The 20105-nt window shown below is 33.5% G+C and overlaps 1 protein-coding gene across 1 annotated transcript in view; it reads left to right on the plus strand.

Moving 5' to 3' along the window:
* The window catches only part of PTPRK (protein tyrosine phosphatase, receptor type K), a 498113-nt gene that overhangs the window by 177778 nt on the left and 300230 nt on the right, over positions 1-20105 (plus strand). Inside the window, exon 3 of the mRNA XM_023529837.1 lies at positions 15352-15623. Coding sequence (XP_023385605.1) covers positions 15352-15623 — 272 coding nt within the window. The remainder of the gene's footprint in view (positions 1-15351; positions 15624-20105) is intronic.

A 20105-nucleotide genomic window follows, 5' to 3' on the forward strand; every position in this document is an offset into this window, starting at 1 on the left:
AAACAAACATACATATATTTTTTACTATTAAATGTAATAATTGCAATAGTGATTCTGCCAAACATAATTATATTGATTTTTTTACATTTATTTGTATGAATAAACTCATCATAATACTCAGAGATTTATCTCTGCACAGTTTGTTAACACTGAAGCCTGTGAGAAAGTTTTTCTTTTTAAAGTTTGATATTTTACTCATGTTTGAGAGAACGGAATCAGGCGTTTACTCTTAAAGTGTTTTATGTCCCTAGAGCATGCTTTCTTGCACATCTTGAGGTTTTTAAGGTAAAAGTAATTAATGCTTACCTAGTTTTTGGGTCTGCTAGAATGGGAGGATCGAGACTGGTACCTGAAACAAATGCTTATCAACAGAGCAAGTCTTGAAACTCTATCTGGTTGCCATGTTTATGTTATGAGCCTCATGGCTTTACTTTGATACTTCAGACCATTGAACTCTTAGCTATTTTTGATTACGTGATAGAGAACTAAGAAATAGTTTACACTTAGACAAAATGACTTATTTTAGGAGACAATTCTAGCCACTGGAGAAATCTTATTTTTCTTGTAGGTCATTTGAACAAATCTATTAAGTTTGTATAAGATTTAGATTCCTCAGTCTTCTGCATTATTCTTAATGCTTTACAACTCTCCTACCACCACCCTCTATATCTGGTTTTGTTTTGGAGGGTAGTTATGGTAGTGATTTTGATCTTTGGATTTCATCCCAAATATGATCCTAGGCAACAAGACTGGTTCATTATTACCCTAAAGAAATTGATCGTGAAGCTGTTCCTACCTGTCAAAGAAGTGTCAGGCATAGCCTTCTGGTCAAGATGGAGGAAGTCAATTAAGTTATCAAATAATAAAAAAAGAAGAATCAGAGGCACTGTGGTATGACTAGTGCCCCTTGTGAGACCTTTTCTAAATGTAAGGATGTCCTTAGCCCCCAGTCCTTCTGGAAAGCCCAGTGGTTACATCGTGTGAATTTCATCATGCAGCATATGTCATTACAGCTTATCTATCACCATGGACTTGTTAGATTCTCATTTATGTATTTATTTATTTTTATTTTTCAGGAGTAGAACGACATTTATATGCTTTTCTGTGTTCCAGGAAGCAATTTTAGGCCAAAACTACCATGGAGAGGATAATCACAATGGGGTTTCAATCACAATTAGTTCCAATTTTTTCTCTCCAAATACATAAGTCTGTTTTAGCATGCTGTCTGTTTTTTCTTCCTCAGGGACACATTGTCTTTTAAATTAAATGCTAGTCAGTTTAAATATACTACACATTTAACAAGGAATTTTGATTTTTGTATTTGAAAAAAAATAAATCAGGAGATGGTTGTTCAGATTCAAAGATGTGTTTAAGTAAGGGTCAAGAGATGAATATACTCAAAATACTCAAACTAATTATGTGTACTCTGAGTGCAAGACTAAGTGGCTTTAATCCAGCTGCAGACAGTTTGATGTGGGGTCTTGGAAACTACCAAAATTGTGAATCTCTATTGAAATAACATTTTGGTACAAGATGGTAAGAACATTTTTGGTTATCAGAGCTGGCCATATATGTTAGAGATTTAGAATGAATTTATCTCTTGTCTTATGTAGTGTTCCTATTACTATTAGTGATAAAAAATTTTGCAACTAGAATGTTTTATTCCATGGTCCATAGTAATATGTATATGGTATGACATTAATTTGATTACTCTTATAAATGTAATTTAATGTACTGTTATGTTCATAAAAAATTTAAGATTTATTTAAAAAGTTTATAGTGAAAAACACAGTAGCAGTATGGAATTTACATATGTAAACACATGTTTTACACATGTTTATAGCCAAGATCTTTCCTATGATACAGAATTATATATCTAATTTGCCTAGTTGACATCTTCTCATGGCCTTAGAAAGAAATTAACACCTTTTGGCTGTCCTCATAGCTTAAGATATTGATAGGTGACCAAATCTCCACCATTCAGACCTCCCAAAGGAACTTTGATTAGGAAGCAATTAACTGCATTATGAGGATTTCCTTCTGCAGAAAATGGAAGCATAGACATCCAGGGGCAGCAAAGTGTAGGACTCAGTTTGGGTGTTGGGGCAGTGTTGCCTGTGCCCAGCAGTGATTCTCCACTGGAGGGATCCTGGAGTATGTTTTGGTCAATTTGGGGGCTTTCTGATTTCCTTTCATAAGTTTCTTTTCCCTGAAAATAGTACAGTAGATTCTACTGTTTACAATAAAGAATTTGAATTTATCTTGTCCTTCAAATTTAATCTTGTTCAGTGCACCAAGACCCGGGGAATGTCACCACTCTCTATTTGGTTATATGAGTAAGAAATGCAGTTGCACATTTTGGACACCTGTCTTTTCACTTCTATATCTCATGAAACACCAGTTCTTGCCAATTTTTACCTCTTTTGCGTCCCATCATCTCCAACATCTACTACCATAATTAAATGTAATTTTTCTCTCTGGAATGCTACAACTATTTCCTAACGAGTCTCCCGTATTCACTCTGCTCATTATCCCATCATCCATCTATTCTTTATACTGTAGCCATAGTGATTTTTCCAAATGTAAATCTGTCTTAGGTCAGCAACCTCTGCCTCCCCTAGCTTAAGTCTTTTCTATGTCTTCATATAACATTTAAGATTGAGACAAAGCTCCTTAGCATTGCCTATAGGCCTTCTTGGTCTGTTTCCTTCCTGCATGTTCATCCTCATCTTCCCCATTTTTCCTACCCGGCTTAACATGCAGTCTCTCTCATGCATTATACTTTGCCCTGCCTCCAGATCTTTTGCACACGTGGTTTCTGCTTCCTTAAATGATCTTTCTTCTTCTCTTCAGCTATAATAACTGTCATTCTTCAGATTACAGCTCTAACCTCACTTTCTCAGAAAAAAAGGAAGAGATGAAATCATATCTCTCCATTATATGATCTCATAGCTAATCTCTCTTTTAAAGAGGTTACTGCAGTTCTGTTTTGACATGTATTTGTTGATGCTTTGATTATTTGTATGATATTTCATACATATGGAAGAAACCTTATGAAGGTCAAATACTGAAATGGTATTTGTTAGAGCACTTTAAATTCATGTTATGTTTCCATGCAATTTAGGAAATATTTATGTCATATTATTTCTTTGTAAACTATTTTTCACTTTGATAGGTAGTTTAATATAGGAGCTAGAGAAGATGGTTTTAGTATTAAATTGGGATTGAATTCTGAGCAAGTCAAGTTATTTAACTTTTTAAAAGCCTCATATTCTGTGTGATACTATTTTACATATTCAGTATCTTTCTCACTGGAAGTTTAGATGAATTAAATAAGATATTTTTTCTGTTTTAAGTATTTAAGTAAATAAGATATTTTTTCTGTTTTAAGTATTTTTATTATTAATATATTTCAGTAAGCCTCCATCATATTGCCATTAATGCAGCATCTGCTAAGTGTAGAACAGTCAGTAAAAGGCATAATCAGCAGTAATAGCTCTTAAAAAGTTTACTATTGAGTTTGGAAAATTCTATACATTATAACACTACAAAGTGGAAATATTTGTTAATTACTTATAAAGTTGTGATCAACCATAGGAATTTATGGAGAAGGTGGGACTTAAGCTTCATAGGGCAAGAAAGGAGAATACAAGCCTTCTAAGCTAAAAGGAAGAGTAAAACAAGGCAAAATGCACATGGTGTCATTATGGATTGTGAATTATGAGTTCAGGGTGGTGATTTATGGCAAATAAGCACTGTAAGGGTTATATGGATCAGCCTTGAGAGGATTTTGAGTACCAGATGGCATGTGTACAATATTATATCTTTCTGGACATGCACTTGATTGCTTCAATCAATAGAATCATGTTACATCTAATGGATGTATATCATGATGATTGTAGTAATCACTGCCAGTTCATGGTGCTTGCAGAGTTTAGTCATTGCTTGTAGAACCATTTAAAAGCAATCACTTTTTAAAAGTCATGTAAACAGTTCCTAGGGAGATACTTGATAATATTATAGTTAGAAAAAAAAATGTTGAAGATATACCTTTACTTCTGATTATTCTCAGGGTGAATAATTTGATCCTATTCTGTGTGCTTAAGCTGTTTCTATTTATCTTATGAATATTACTGAAATCTGAGAATATGTCTCAATAGTAGATTGAAAGATCTTTAAGTAAAAATTTTGAAATTTTTGCAAGTTCCCACTTCTCTTTCATAAAAGAAAGACAATCTTCCTTTGGGAGAGGTGGAGCAACACCTGTGTTTGATTATTGGTCAAGTTCCCATTGTTACTTTTTTTTTTTTTTTGGCTAAAACTCTTTTTTCTATTTAGCTACTATAGTACAGTCCAGAGGAAAGCTTTTAAAAGTTCGTGTGGGAACTGAAATTTTGCAGTTTCTCAATGTTTGTGTTCTCCCATAGAACCATGAGTTAGCGTTTATGAAAACATTAAAGTACAATCCTCAGTTGGTCCCAGGGCAACAAGAACACTGTTGGGATGGAGGTCACTTGCATCCTGCAGCTTTTTTGGTTATGTTTAAAAGGAATTTTTTGTTGGAGGAATACTCTGAGTTGATTGGTTTTGCTAAGAGGAAGTTGAATTAATTATATATTAATAGTCAGAAAATTATTTGCATGCTCTTCCTTTTCTTCACATTTTGAGCAGGTGTGATTTTTTTTTTTTAAACAGCTGGATTAGCAGCATTGGAGGTTGAATAGTTTATCTCAGAGAACAGTGACATTATTCATTGTTATACTTTGCTCTAGTATTGAGAACCAAGAATTCCATGAGAGCCATCTTAAATTAATATAGGCTCCAGAGACTTCCAAAATGTCTCAGAATTTTTTTTTTTATTATTATTAGATCCTTGAATTATAGAAGGTTAATCATGTTGTGATCAAAGCAACAATCTCAACATTTGAGGTAGTGATACCATTCTCTTTTGCTTTTTTATTCCGGAGGACCTCAGTTTTTGTTGTTGTTGTTGTTGTTATATTCATATGGTGAAGTTGCTTGGGGATAAAAAATATATAACACCATTTTTTCTACCACCCTGTTTTTCCCTCTTTTCTCCTGTCTTTCCAGATCTTACAGATTAAAGTGTATGTACTTACTTCTCTGTTTCTTCATTCACTTGGATTCTTTTCTTTCTTTCTCTATACTCATCCTGCTCCCCTTGATATCCTATGCTCTCAATTCTCTTTTGCTGTTCTTTCTCTTCCTTTGTTTTATGCTTTCTAAGGCAGGCTTAGTTTTAAAAGTAAGCAGATTTTTGGTTTAGATAATACTTTGTAAATACAAAAGTAAAAAGATGTTTTTACTTTGATAGTTTCAATTTCTGGAATTCCCACAACAGTGCTTTCAAACAGTACTTTTATATCAAAACACTTATCTTTTGTAGGCCTAAGGTTTTTGTCCTGAAAATTGATAGAGAAGTGGATGGTTTTGGTGGTTGGTGCCAAGCTGCAAACCAGATCTCTACTTCAGAGTCTGAATTTTTAACCATATCATAGATAGGAATATGATTTCACTTGGATGACAGTGTAATAAATGTTATTTTTTCCTTTTGAGTCTTTTATAAAAAGAGTCTATTGTAATTTGGAACTTTCATGGTTTAATAAAGAAAGCAGCTTACTTGGTTGGCAATTGAACTGCTCCTCTGGCCTGAGTACCCTTGAACATGAGAACTCAGTTGAAAATTTTACCCAGCCTGAGTTCTCTAATTGATCATTACTTGCCATTCGGTTATTCAGGAGTAGTTGTTGACTTTTGTTATTAATTTTGAGTCAAAATAAAGCCTCGTTCCGATATATTAACACAGTTTTGATACCATTAGACATACTATGATTACTGAGTAGAATATTTTGACTTTAGAATTATCCATCTATATGGAAAGATGTATACTCATTCTCTATTGACCTTAAATTCTTGCCTTCAATTATCAACAGAGTTAAAATATATCCAGACAACAGGCTGGAATATACTTGGAATTGTTAGTATGATATTTAGTCTTTTGGCATTTTCCAGAGACTGCAAACTGTACTACCTTCTCTTACCTTTCACTGTTCTTTTCAATCTTAGTTCTTTTGAAAATGCAAGTGATGATTGCAAAACTGGCTATTAGACAAAGACTCTCTTACCATTGTAATATAACTCAGATTATTCTCTTTCAAGTTGCTTTTAATGTAGCAGATGCTTCTCAAACATTGCAGTACCACATAACAGAAAAGCGATGCAAGTTGGAGAGCCATGGGGGTGAAGGTGCCACAATTTCAGAAAGTGGAGAAATCTTAGAACAGAAGATCTTAAACTTACATCTATAAGTCATTCACTATTGTTGTGTGTGTGTGTGTGTGTGTGTGTGTGTGTGTGTGTGTGTGTGTGTTTCCAGGGAGAGTATTTTATATTTACATCACATTTGAAAGGGAAGGAAAGTAGAAAGGGAAAGTAGGAAGGGAAGAAGGAAGGGGCAAGGGAGGGAGGAAGGGAGAAAGGAAGGGAGAAAGGAAGGGAGAAAGGAAGGGAGGAAGGGAGGAAGAACCAGAAGGGAAAGTTAGAAAGGAATAGAAAAAAAAGAACTGGGAAGGAGGGTTGGCGCATTGGGATAAAAGGAGTTAGGTAGCGTTGTGAAGGCAAGAGTTGAGAAAGGTTCAAGTGCCACTAAATTGGAAATATTTAAGTATGCTACTTTTTAACATTATCATCTCATTTTTTAATTTGAAAATGTTCTTTTTATACATTTTCCAGTTTTATGATCTCTACTATTTGTTAGAGAAAAGAATGAGTACGTCTAGAGGAACAAATATTAAGGACCTGCCTAATTAGCATGTTGTAGCACACGTAGACCGTCTCATTTAGTCTTGACAGTATACTAAATGAAAATGGTGGTCAGAGTACAGGCCAAATACATCCATGCTTTTGCTTTCTAAGATGTGGAGGAAAGAGATAAAACTATAGCACAATGTTTGGCCCTGTTTCTGAATCTTAACATGCAGTAGATAAACTCCCTGGAGAGACTAGTCTCCCGAGAATGAGAACTATTGTGCTAATTTTACCTGAATCCTTCTATTTAGTCTTTTGTGTTGTCTGAAAATTTTAAAAGTTGTTCTCCAAAATCAAGACTCTTTCTATTTTCAAATGTAAGTTGGCTATCTAGAACAAATACAAAGCCCTTACTCAGAGATTGCGTAAAGTTTTATGCCGGCAGAATGTTAATGAAACATTTTTTTTATTTTGCCAAGGCAATGGAAAGGGTATTGTAGGGGGAATAAAGTTGCTGGAAATAGAAAACTGTGAAGATGTAAGTTCAGCCCTTTTGTATTGAAGTTTGAGGGACAAGTTTACTTTTTTCAATCTGACATTTTATAATCTGTGCCTCATTCTTTTAGAAACAAACTGTGTGGTATACAGGGTGAACTGCATTAGAATAGAGGCATTATCTTAGAAATAATAGAATGTACAAGTTTGAGTAATTAATAATGGAGCATGCAAAAAAAGTGAGGGCACCGATGTCAACCTTTCCCAGATAATGGAATCTTTTGGGGGAATTGTTAAGATTGAGAACATTGTTTAAAGTCATTTCAGATTCAATAATTTTTTTTTGTTCTTTCTCTGAAAAAACAATATCGTTATCATTTTTAAAATTCTAAATTTTTGCTTGCCTTTGGTTGAGTTCACCAAGAGTTTATAGGTGCAAAATCCCTCTGTTAGCTGCTAGAGTGAAAAGGAGATTTCTTTTCTTAAAAAGCTTGCTCTAGGGCTAGAGAGATTCGCAGATAGATATGATGCATAAGAGAGCATTAGAGAAGTACAGAAGTGCTATGGAGAGCAGGAAACACAAATAGATAGTTGTCAGATTTTGTTATTAAAAAAAGTAAAACATTCCTGTTATGAATGCTTCAAACATTGGTGTAGACTTTTGAATGGATAAGATAGATGAAATCCAGACTTCATGAGGAGTTTTTCAATCAAGTAAATGAATTAAAATCAGTATGTGGCAATAGCTATGCAGGAGATAATGAAGAGTGACATGTTAGAAATAATCTCAGGAGGAACTACTTTAGTTAAGGAATGCTTCACCAGTAGATTGCTTTTGAACTGAGACCTCAATGATGAAAATAAGCCGGCTGAGGAGACACATTCTAAGCAGAGGAAAATCCAGTGTGAAAACACTGAGGTAGGTATAAGCTTGGATTTTAAAGGGCAGAAGGAAACCCACTGTATCTAAAGCATGTTGAATAAAGGAAGAAAGGGGTAGGAGATAATGTGAGAGAGGAAGGCAGGGGCCAGATTATGTTGATGCTGATAGGCTCAAATAAAGAGCTTAGATTTTACTCTCATTGCAATGTGGGGATGAGAAAAGATTAATGGCATGTTTTGAAAATAAATAAATAAATAAATAAATAACCTGAGTACCTGGAGAAAACTACTGTAGGGTTGCTGGTGTGGAAACCGTGAAACCTGTTAGCCTATTGTAGTTGTCCTCCTGAGAGATGATAGGAGCTTGATAAGACTGGTGAAGATGAAGAGAAGTGGATGGACTGAGAAGATAGTTTGAAATTAGAGACATAATTGCCTTTGGATTATAAGAGAAATGTGAAGGAAAGGGGAAAATCAAATTGATTCCTAGGTTCTTAGTTTTAGTAACTTGGTATATTATGTTCCTACCTAATCAGATGAAATAAAATGGCTTTGGGGAAGCTTGTAAAAAGTTAATGAGGAACTGAAAGATGTGAAAAATAGGCCAGGGACATTGCAAAGGTAGTAGTAACAGAAATGCTTAGACATCAAAACAACAAAAAATTCATCCTGATGGGCTGGAAACCAAATCATGATTTTGGCTGTCATTCTTCTCTCTACCCAGCGATCCTGATTATTCCTATTTAAGCTGGCTGGGCATGAAACTGTTATTACTATACGGTGCCTTTAGTTTTTCATACCAATAGTTTATGACATATTCTTCATTTCTACTGGAAAAACTTCAATGCCAGGAACTGTTTTGTACAATTTGTTGGTGCTTTGGTAGCTATTCAAAGTGATCTTCAGAACACATAAACATGCTCTACTTATGAGAATTGAATATTACTTAGCCTTTAGAGTTGGACTGGAACTATACCTTTGGCTCTCCTGGATCTGCACTCTTCAGCCTTCATAGTCCCCCGTTTCTTATAATCTGTGTGTGTGTGTGTGTGTGTGTGTGTTTTATCCTATTGGTTCTGTTAGTTTGACGAACTCTGACTAATACATCCTTCAAATTTATACTGGTGTAAAAATTCAGCTTTTTCAATTTTTATTCTTCAGTCATCCAATATGCCAGTAAAGATTTTTGATTTATAGAGTGTATTTTTATATCCTGCAAAGAATGAATGAGTGAAGTAGACTCAATATAAATAATAACACTGATAATGTTCTCATTGGAGCATGAAGATAAAAATAATTATGTATATTAAAATATAGTGGTCTCCACATGTAATCCAGGGATCTGTGTGAATCCCCAAGACCCTTTTGGGATCTTTGAGATCAAAACTGTTTCCATAATAACAATAAGATAGTTTTTTCTCCTCTTATTTTCTCATAAGTATATAGTAGAATTTTCTAGAGGCTACATGATGTATGATATTACAACAGATTGAATGAAGAATCATAAATGAGATTCTAGATGTATTTTAATAAGTCATAAAGTAAAGAGATATGCAAAAATGTAAAACAGTATCTCCATATGATTTTTTGGAAAATATAGTCAGTTTTAAATGAAATCTATATTACTTAGGTTAACATAATTTATTATTTTTAATATTAACTGAATTAATAAATGTTTTTGATATTTCTTAGTTTGAATTTCTAATATGATCAATATTGATAGATAGAACTAACAGAAATGAAGGTTCCTTGATGTGCTTTGTAATTTTTAAGAGTGGAAAAGGAGTCCTGAGACTAAAATGTATGAGAAGCATTGCTCAATAAAGGATTCGTATGTACACGAACGGCTCAAACAAAAATAGTTGCTACGTACTTCCAAACATTGTGTGCTCTTCCATCAGATGATTCTGTTTGCAAGCAGCATAAACCATGTCCAATTGTTTGTTTTATTTTTGTTATTGTTTTAATGTTTTCTGAAAATTTATCTCACATACATGTAGAGCTGGTACTGCCTCAACGGTTATGTGTTCTTGTATTCGAAGAGCTAGTTTCTCTGTCTCCTTATTTATTGAGTCATTCAACTAACCAACTGAAAAGTTTTTATTGAATTTCTACTGTATTCAAAACCCTTGTTAGATACAATACCAGTTATCACTTCTTTACTATCTGCTCTGTGATAGGGAGCTTGACCCTTTAAGCACTTCTTTTTAGCTAGCATATCGTTAAGCTTTGTCAGTAGAGGGTGTCGAAGGGGCATTTTAGTGGGAAAGAACTTAGACTGGTTGAATTGTGCTTCTATTTCATTTTCTGAATAGCTGAAAGTTACTCAGTGTATGCAGTCCATCAGTGAGCTTGGAGCCCCAGTCTTGGCCTGGTGACCACCTTGCTGTAGGCCCCCTCAACGTGCACACAGTGATCCCCAGGCTTCATGCCACCCTGCTGCAAGGGAATGTTTCCTGCTTGCCTAGTAGCTGTGGACCAGCTCTGGCCTGGAATCACCCAACGAACACCTTCACCGTCCTGTGGGCAGCAACCATACCTTTTAAGGAGGTCTGATCCTCAGCAACATTCCTTCCCTTGGCAAATTTTTCCTCTTTTTGGGTATCATGGTTATTTTTAGGGTTCTCTTAACAACTTTGAAGTTTCTACCCTCTTATACTTAATAATTCTTTGTATTACACCTTTACTGTTAGATTTACTGTGTGGCTTCTGTCTTCTAATGGGACTCTGAATGAATCAGGTACTTTCTAAGAGAACATTATTACTCTTCTGAGGAAGGTGAATGATTCCTATATAAATTACTTAAAATTTGTACAATAGCAGTGCATAATTAAGGGCCAGAACCACAAAAGCAGAACCTTTGAGGTAGGGAAATCTCAACTTGAGCTGGGGCTGAGGAAGAACAATGAGTAGAAATTGGCTAGCGGCTTAGCTGAGAGGTTTTCTTATAAGAGCGTGAGCCCATCTAGAGAGGAAAGCTCTCATGCTATGTAGAGAAAATAATGAGGACTTTGTCAGGTTGGAGAAGGTGGTTTGTGAGGAGATGTAGTGGAAAGTAAAGTGGCAAAAGTACTTTGGTACTATAGCATGGTGCGTTGTAAGTACTAAACAGAAAAGTACAAGTTCTTCTTAATTTACTTTCTAGGGCACAGCCAATGGATTTTGAATAAGAACTGACAATAAAAACATGTTTGTGTACTAAAGGATCTATATAAATAAGAGAGATTTAGGAAGAAGTATGGAAACTTATTTATTATTCATGATTTTCTTTTCAGTTAATCCTATTTCCTGTGTTATGCTATTTCTAGAAGTATAGCTTAAAGATAAGAATTTCATTAAGACATACAATTCATATGGCATTATTTATTCATCTAGATATTAGACTGTGTTTATGAATATGGGACTTGTTTTCTTGGGCTGTTGTTTTCAATAAAAAATGCTATTTAGTCTAAGTGCTCCTTGCATTTCTCTCTCTTTTTTAATGAATTGCAATAAGAAGTTCCTGAGTTTTGTATTTTTTTTTGTTGTTGTTGAAAGCAAGCCAAGATGCTGTTAATCTGTAGGATGCAAATAGGATTTATTTTTAAAAGGCCAAATACTTGTTTTTATTTCCCAAGTATTTATCATTATTCATTTGATGTTCCTCATGTAAGATAGTATTAATGCAGTTTCTCTCTCTCTCTCTCTCTCTCTCTCTCTCTCTCTCTCTCTCGTACAAATCTATTGCATGTTCATTGTGGAACATTCAGTGAGTATACATAAACAAAAATAAGAAAACAGAAGTCAATTGCAGCTCCCCCCAAAATTACAGCTAACATTTTGCTATATATTATTATTATTATGTTTTGCAGTCACATGTGCATATTTATGGACACACACACTTATATATATGAATACACATACATTTACAGAAATGGATTTATTTAACATTTTTTCATCAGTGAGTACATTTTATAACCTGATTATGTTACTTGATATATTGTGACTATTTTCCATTAAATTAATTTTGTTAATATCATCCTCAATGATTATATAATTATTCAGAAAACTGATTTACCATAATTTTTCAAATTGTCTATTATTGGACATTTAAAATACCTATGTTTTTCTCTATTTTAAAGTGTTATAGGATGAACATTTTTTAAAGCTCTATCTTTGTATATATACACAATTATATATCTAGTGTACATGCCTAGATTTAGAATTGCCAGACCAAAGGGGAGATATCTCTTCTAAAGGTTTTGATTTTCATTACCAAATTGCTCTCCAGAGAAGTTATACTTAAAAAAAATATATTATAAGCATATAAAGTTTCCTCCTATGTCTTAAATGATATATTTAAGAATTCTGTTGCTCAAGAGACTGTAAGGGATATTTGTAAGGCCATGTTAAAGAAGTTACATTAATTAAAAGTTAGTACATTATATGTGTGTGAGCACAGATGTTTCATTATTAGTCTTGAGATAGCTAAATCACAACTAAATAGAACTGAATTCGTTAGAAATCTGAGGGGTTAGTTAGCTGGTAACAGAACAATTGTAAGTAAGCTTAAATTATAACGTAAAAAATGAGAGAAATGTATATTGTAAAATTTCCTGACTCTGAGAGTTGGTAATCATTTATTCTGAGAGACTGGAAGTAATTTTTATAAATTAATAAGAACAGCCACAGTGTTCTCTATGCTTGTCATGATAGAAGGAAAACCTTATATCAAGTAGGCAGCTACCTTCACGATGACTTCTAGGTAAATTGCCACTATATAAAGTCAGTTGAAGAATTTTAGATGGCTTTTTCCTGCTAGTGCTTGCTTCTTCCTTCCTGGAACTGTGCAATAAATACATATTATTTCATAGCATTCAGAAAATGTAGCAGTAGTCAGGTTCATTGAAAGAAGAAGCCCATTTGGCAGAAACATTATAGAAATGAAATATCAGCACTTTTTAAAAATCATATTTAACTTGCATTGAATACCCTTGAAATGCCGAAATAGCTTGGACAAAGTTTTATTTTGTGACTTTTGTCTTTCTAATGATCAGATTAGTAGTTTCTAAAAATCGATACACTTTGCTCATCCTGTTTCCTTAATATGAAAATTATTATGGCTTAAAGCTACAGCTGACTGAAAATTGCTAAGCGATCTTAATGGTAAACATCATACTATATAACTAAAGTGTGAGGAAAACAATATTTTATTCCAAAGTTTATTTTATAATGGAAGAAAATAACTATTTGAAAACCTGTAAGTCATTTAGACAGCACTACTTTAAAATTCACAATCAGAAGTCATGATTGATATAGAATGTAAAAAATAATTTAAATGCCCTACTGCTGTGATATGTCACTGAAAGAACTTGTAGCAGTGGAGAATCAGGTCACAGGTTTGTGAAGAAGCTGAGGCCCAATAACACTAAGTAACTTATCCAAGATCTCAGTCCTGGTCATAGTTAAAAGCAATAATTGGCCTTTTGTGCTATGGTGAATCTGAAAGACATCTCCATATGCAGCCATGGACCTCAGAATGTGAATATAACCAAAATAGAAACATCCTGCTTCTATAAATTAGGTTGGGATCCAGGATATCCTGTTAAAAAAGTCATCACTTCTCCCAAAATACACATAGTCAATTTATTTATTAATGTGCAATCTATGAGAATCATGAAGAAAAAAAAAAAAAAGAATTCCAGGTTACAAAAGATGAGAACTGGGAAAAATGAAGTGAAAGTAATGTTAATAACTATCCCTATAGTAAACTTATTCTGTACTTGGCCTGATAGTGTTATCATATGAAATCTTCACAAAAGCTCTGAATTTTAGAGTACCACCAAATGGGAATTGATCATGTTTAAAATTTTGATTTCTTATATAGTAGAACTAATCTTATCCTCCATGATTTGAACCTGTTAATTGAACTAGTTAGATTTCTAGTCAATAAATGTTTAGTGTGTCACCAGGGAAATTTACTGTGTTTTAGAGAGGAAACCCAAAGGGTTGATTAATTTTATAAGTTGGTTAGGAATAGAGGTCCATATATAACCCTTGTAACACTGATTTCTGTGACACTATACCTAATACATTTTGGTTGAAATTGCATCCTAGGGAATAATATTATACAATAAAATTTGCGTTCTATCTTAAGTGTGATAACTAGATATATTTCTATGTTTGCTATATTTGTCTTCATTAAAATGAGCAGGGACGTTAGAAACATTGTTTATTTTTCTGGAGAGGTCCTTGGACTAATACCAGCAGCTGGTATTTAATTCCCATTTTCGTACTTAACACCACATAACCCATGTCTGCAGTGTAGAGACAATTTTGAGGGTGGGTCTGTGAGGTACTATGAGTATAGGACTATGTACTGTGCCTTGCTAAGGTAGATCTTTATTAAGACAAAAGAAGTGGAGCAGATTAGTAGTTTTCAAACTAGACTTCCTGCAGCTATAGAAGAACATAGGGTCAGTAGCCATGGTAATGAGCTGATAGCTTCATGGGTGAAACTTCAGGTAAGTAAATCTACCATATGCCAGATTCTCAGCTCTAGAAATTTGACATTCTAAACTTCAGTCCTCATACTTACACTGGAAAGTGTCCTTTTTCCCTGAACTGAAATTCAGAGTGGTTAGTACACTGCAAAAGATCACACAGCTACTATATAAATAGTGATTTCAGGATTAGAAATCAGAATGGATTTCAGTGCCTACACTTTTAGCCCATCTCCCTGAAATAATATTATGAATAGGGAAAAGGAAAGATGCACTCTTAAAGATGCACCAGGCCTAGAAGGTATTGCTTTGTTTGTTTGATAGTAAAAGACCTTTGCTTAGTAATATGAGATTTTTTAGTTTGAGATCTGGATTTACACCAGGCTCTGCCTATTTGACCATTCAAATAGTCAAAGACTATTTAATATTGAATAAGTAAATAATTGTTCCTCAATTTTCTAATTTATAAAATAGAAATAATAACAGGTTATTGCAGAGAGAAAATGTATTAATACATGTTACGTACTTTGACCAACGTCTGTTACCTAATAAGAAGTCAGTTTGCTTACTTATTTGGTGTCTTTCTATGGCTCTGTTCTGGAAGACATGGTCTTCTGTGTTAAATTTAACACTCAGAATGGATTGATATCATTTCTAGTATTCTATTTTATATTCCCCTTTGCTTATATATTTATTTAGTTTTATTATATGTAATTCATTTCAGGTTCCTATATGATAGTGGACTCTTCAGATCATGACCCTGGAGAAAAAGCCAGACTTCAGCTGCCTACAATGAAGGAGAACGACACTCACTGTATTGATTTCAGTTACCTGTTATATAGCCAGAAAGGGTTGAACCCTGGCACTTTGAACATATTAGTTAGAGTGAATAAAGGACCTCTTGCCAATCCAATTTGGAATGTGACTGGATTCACAGGTAGAGATTGGCTTCGGGCTGAGCTTGCAGTGAGCACCTTTTGGCCCAATGAATATCAGGTAATCATCTATTCTTTTCTGGTTTATGCTTAGGTGTTATTGGATCTCACTTTGTATTTAATACTTACAGGTAAATTCTGGCTCCATAGGGAATGAGACATTGTCCCTCTAGCCCTCCTCCGCCCTGTTCTTGAGTAAGTGCTTAAATACCTTGGCACAAAACCTTTGAAAATAGAGAACATATTTCCACATATAGAAAAAAAAATAGTTTAGGTTTGAAATTTGTTGTTTTTTTGGCAAAGAGCTACGTATTGACAGATATATTTCTATATCTCTGTTCAGGAAGAAATAGTGTTTTTGATTGGAGTACAATATTCAGACTGGATTGATTTACTCACATCTTGAAAGTAACATTTGGAAAATAAACATGAAATAGTGTTTCATGAGTTATGTTATCTAAGGGAGAGGCATTTTGAATAATTATTTATATTTTCATCAATTACATGAAGTGTAAAACTAAGCCAACAAAAAAAGAAAAGCTGTCCACATGTCTTTGGATTCTTTCTCCCCAGAAATGCTTGATTTGATTATGATTAAATTAGACACTGAATAGTGTCAGTACCTACTTTGCAATTTGGATAACTGAGTTTATATGGTTTAACAAAAATGTCCATTTATGTTTAGAGAGTTGCTCAGTAAACCTCACTATGAGGTTCAGTTCCCGGAAATAGAAAGTTACCTCTTTTTGAAAGTTCACTTTTGTGAACTCGAGATTTAAACTTTCAAGTGACTTGTTTATTTGTAGCTTATTATAGAACTTAATGAGAATGTGTTTATGTAAAAAAATATTTAATTATGTTCAGTGAGTAATTTATACTAAGAACAGTTTCATTTCTGCTTTTTAAAAATTATTTCTTCAGATCAGGTTTGTCTTTATTCTTGAGGAAGGGGCAAATTCAATATATAGTTTTAATTGCTTTGTTTTGAGTTGATTTTCTATTTTATTAAAAGCCTCTTCATAGTTATGGTTCCACAGGTAAGGTTTTCCATTCAGGGAAAAGTTTCTGTTGAGATTTCAATAGATTTTTATTAGGTACTACTTGCTTCTAGTATTCCACAACAGAAAGATGTTTTTCTTCAGTTGGGGAGAGCCAGCCATATGCTTTTCTTTGGTCCACAACTTCGGGAGGGCTGAATATTTGGTAGCTAGGTGAGCGAGAGTATGAAACCTGTGCTGAAGCCCTGGAAGCAGTATCTCTGGGCTCATCTCTGACAATAGTACAGTGATTTCTATCATTACTGGGACACTCTCAGGAAGCATAGTTCTTATACTGACTTCACAGAGAATCTGTTATTGGAGCTTAACATACACAGAAATAAAAAAAGCTTTGCTTCTGCAAAATAAAACTGTCAATAGATTGAGCCTCTTTAAAATAAATTAAGGCCCAAATAAAAAATCTAGCAAAATTGTTAAAAATTTGGGTTCTAGAGTCATATTGCATGTATTCAGCCTGGTTTGCTCTTTGCTACCTGTGTAGATAGTTTGTTAAGGAATCAAGTAGTTTGTTGTACCTTAAAAAACATAGAAGTAGATTTTGATAAATCAAATAAATAATATATCTATAGTATCATACTTCTGTTCCTTCATGACTAAGAAATGGTGTACATATAATTACTTTTTCCTAATTTTTTAAAGATCTATTTTGGAATCATTGGTATTAATAACATTTTTTTTTTTAATTTGTTATGGCACAGATTCTGCATTGTTAATTTTAATGTTGAGTTATAGTATCTAAAATTGGATGAATGCTTCTTTGTTCGGTCTCATTTTGCATGACAAAGTTTCCCAGCTTCTTGTACCTTCGGTGTTTTCAAACAAGGAGTGCAAAAAGTGCCTGTGCAAGTTTCAACCTGGCCAATGAGATCTTTTTGGAGATCTCCTGTCAGAGAAAAAGATTATGAAATACATGGAATCTGTGGATAAATGCCCCTTTGTTGTAGATTGAAATTTATGCCACAGGTCATTTCTTAAATGATTACTTTGCTTTCACATCTTTTTCCTTAACGTGCAAAACTTAAATTGTTAAGAGTGAATAACTGAGTAGAATATTTTTCATGTGCATAGTGCTCAGTAAATTATTTGATTGATATTTTCATTGATTCTGTCATTTAGATTCAGAATTGAGCCTGTACATCAGTAATTAGAAACAACCAGCATAACATAAACTATATTTATGTAGCCGTTTTGCTATTAGGAAATTGCATGAAAAACTTTTGTCTATTGCTTATTGTAGAATTTTCATGGATTTTTAAAAAGTAAAATATAGCCATTGCAGTGTGTCATGTTAGACATTTACCCATTTTTATTCTTAAAGAGACAATGCATATTAAAAAAAAAAAAAATTCCCAGACTCTAGTTAAGTAGAGTTAAGATATATACAAATAAATTATCCCCCTTTTTTCTGTAGTTTGCTCAATTTCTCTTCTCCAGAGAATTTATATTTTCCAAAACTTCTTGAACCTTGTTTTTAAACACTCTAATTTTTCTAGCCCCCCCTCCCTGCTTTTTTTGTTATTGTTTGTATTTCTAGTGGAGAATCCTATTTTTTCTCAGCTTGACCCATTTCTTATGTGGCCACCCCTTTAAACCACCTCCCTCTTACCCAGCTTTAACAACAATAAAAACTATCAAAAACAAAATAACCCTAGAGTGCTGCTACCTTTAATTAATAGGAGGTTGTTTTTGTGTAAAAGTCGTACTCCTGGAAGTGGGGAAAAATTTTCTCTCTACAAACATACTATTCTCTTTTCCATTTTTCTATTGAAATAAAAATCTGAAACAGATAATAGTATATCTTTAGTGTGATTTGTCCTTTCAAGTGATTGCATCTTGCCAGATGCCTAAATAGGAGGTCAATGTGGTTAATTTAATCACATATGCTGTGGATTATTTGATAATGAGGAGATATAACAGTATTTAACGCCAAGAAACTTAACATCTGATTTAAACAATATACTTGAAATTATGAAATAAAGACAAAAATGATCCTTCAAATAAAGGATTTTGGTTACCTGGCAGATCATGATAAAGCTCATGAACTTTGCAGCCAGCCCTTCCTTGGTGAATCTTGACTTTACCACTTAGTAGCTGCATAGCATTGGGCATATACCTTAAGTTGTTCTAGTGCAGTTTCCTTATCTGAAAAATGAGGATAACAACAGTACCTACCTCATTGGGTTGTTGTGAGTATTGAGTTTTAATATATATAAAGTATTTAGAAAAATCTGACACATAGTATGTGTTTACTATAAAGTTTTGTTAATATTATTTTGGATAAACAAAAAGTTTGCAAACTCTACTATATTTAATGTGAGCAGAATTTTCTTCTGTTTTAAAATAATGCTATTTTTTAAACTGACTTTATTTATTTTTTTGGAACAGTTTTAGATTCATAGCAAAATTGAGAGGAAGGTACAGAGATTTCCCACATACTTTCTATCCCCACACATGCATAGATTACCCTATAATCTACATCCCCCCACCAGAGTGGTACACAATGAATGAACCTACACTGACATCATAAGCACTCAAAGTCCATAATTAATCTTAAGGTTCCCTATTGGTGCTGTACATTCTAAGAGTTTAGACAAATGTGTAACATGTATCTATCATTATAGGATCATACAGAATATTTTCATTGGCTTGAAAATCCTCTGTGCTCTGCCTATTCTTCCCTCCCACTCCAAGCTATTCTTTTCAATTTTTAAAATTATTTATTAAAATTCCTATTTAGTTGACACCTTAGTAACATGAGGTCACACCATGCTAACCACATGGGATATACAGGCAAAGTCCCTCTTCTCTTGAAGCTTACAATCTACCTTGGCACTGTAGGAAATAAAAATTGTAAATCAGATGTAGGGTCTAGCCTTAAGGAATCTAGTCCAGATGCAGAATATGAGATATATCTAGATAAAATTTAAAATAATATAGCAATCGTTAAGTCACTTAAAAGAGATGCATATAAAATATATTTAGGGAAAATGAAAAAAGATAGGTTTTTTCCCAAAGTAATATGAGGCAGAAATGGGACTAGAATTTTTGCCTCTTGATTTATTCCTAGGTAATTAATATGCTTTCCACTGTACCATTATTTTTCTTCAACCACAATCAGTCGAAGCTAGCACTTTCTATAGTACAACAAAACAAGCAAATGTAAATTTGTTTATGAAATAAGTATTGCAGTATAAGTATATACTTAATGTATAAGTATATACATTAATATATAAGGAACTGTTTCTCACCTGTCTTCATAACCATAGATATCTTTTCAGCTCATTATACTAATTATAGAAAGTATCATATTATATTTGTTTTATATACCACTGTCTCAAGCCGCTAATTTTGTCTGCTTTTATAGGCCTCAAGTAAGTACTGTAAATTTTTTAATTGATCACTAGTAGAAGTAAAAAGAAAAAAAATATATAAGGTATTATCTCAGCATTAAATTTCAGTGGAAGATCAGCACACCTCTAAAAGTA

This window comes from Pteropus vampyrus, unplaced genomic scaffold, assembly GCF_000151845.1.
Source record: "Pteropus vampyrus isolate Shadow unplaced genomic scaffold, Pvam_2.0 Scaffold43, whole genome shotgun sequence".
NCBI classification, from domain to species: Eukaryota; Metazoa; Chordata; class Mammalia; order Chiroptera; family Pteropodidae; genus Pteropus; species Pteropus vampyrus.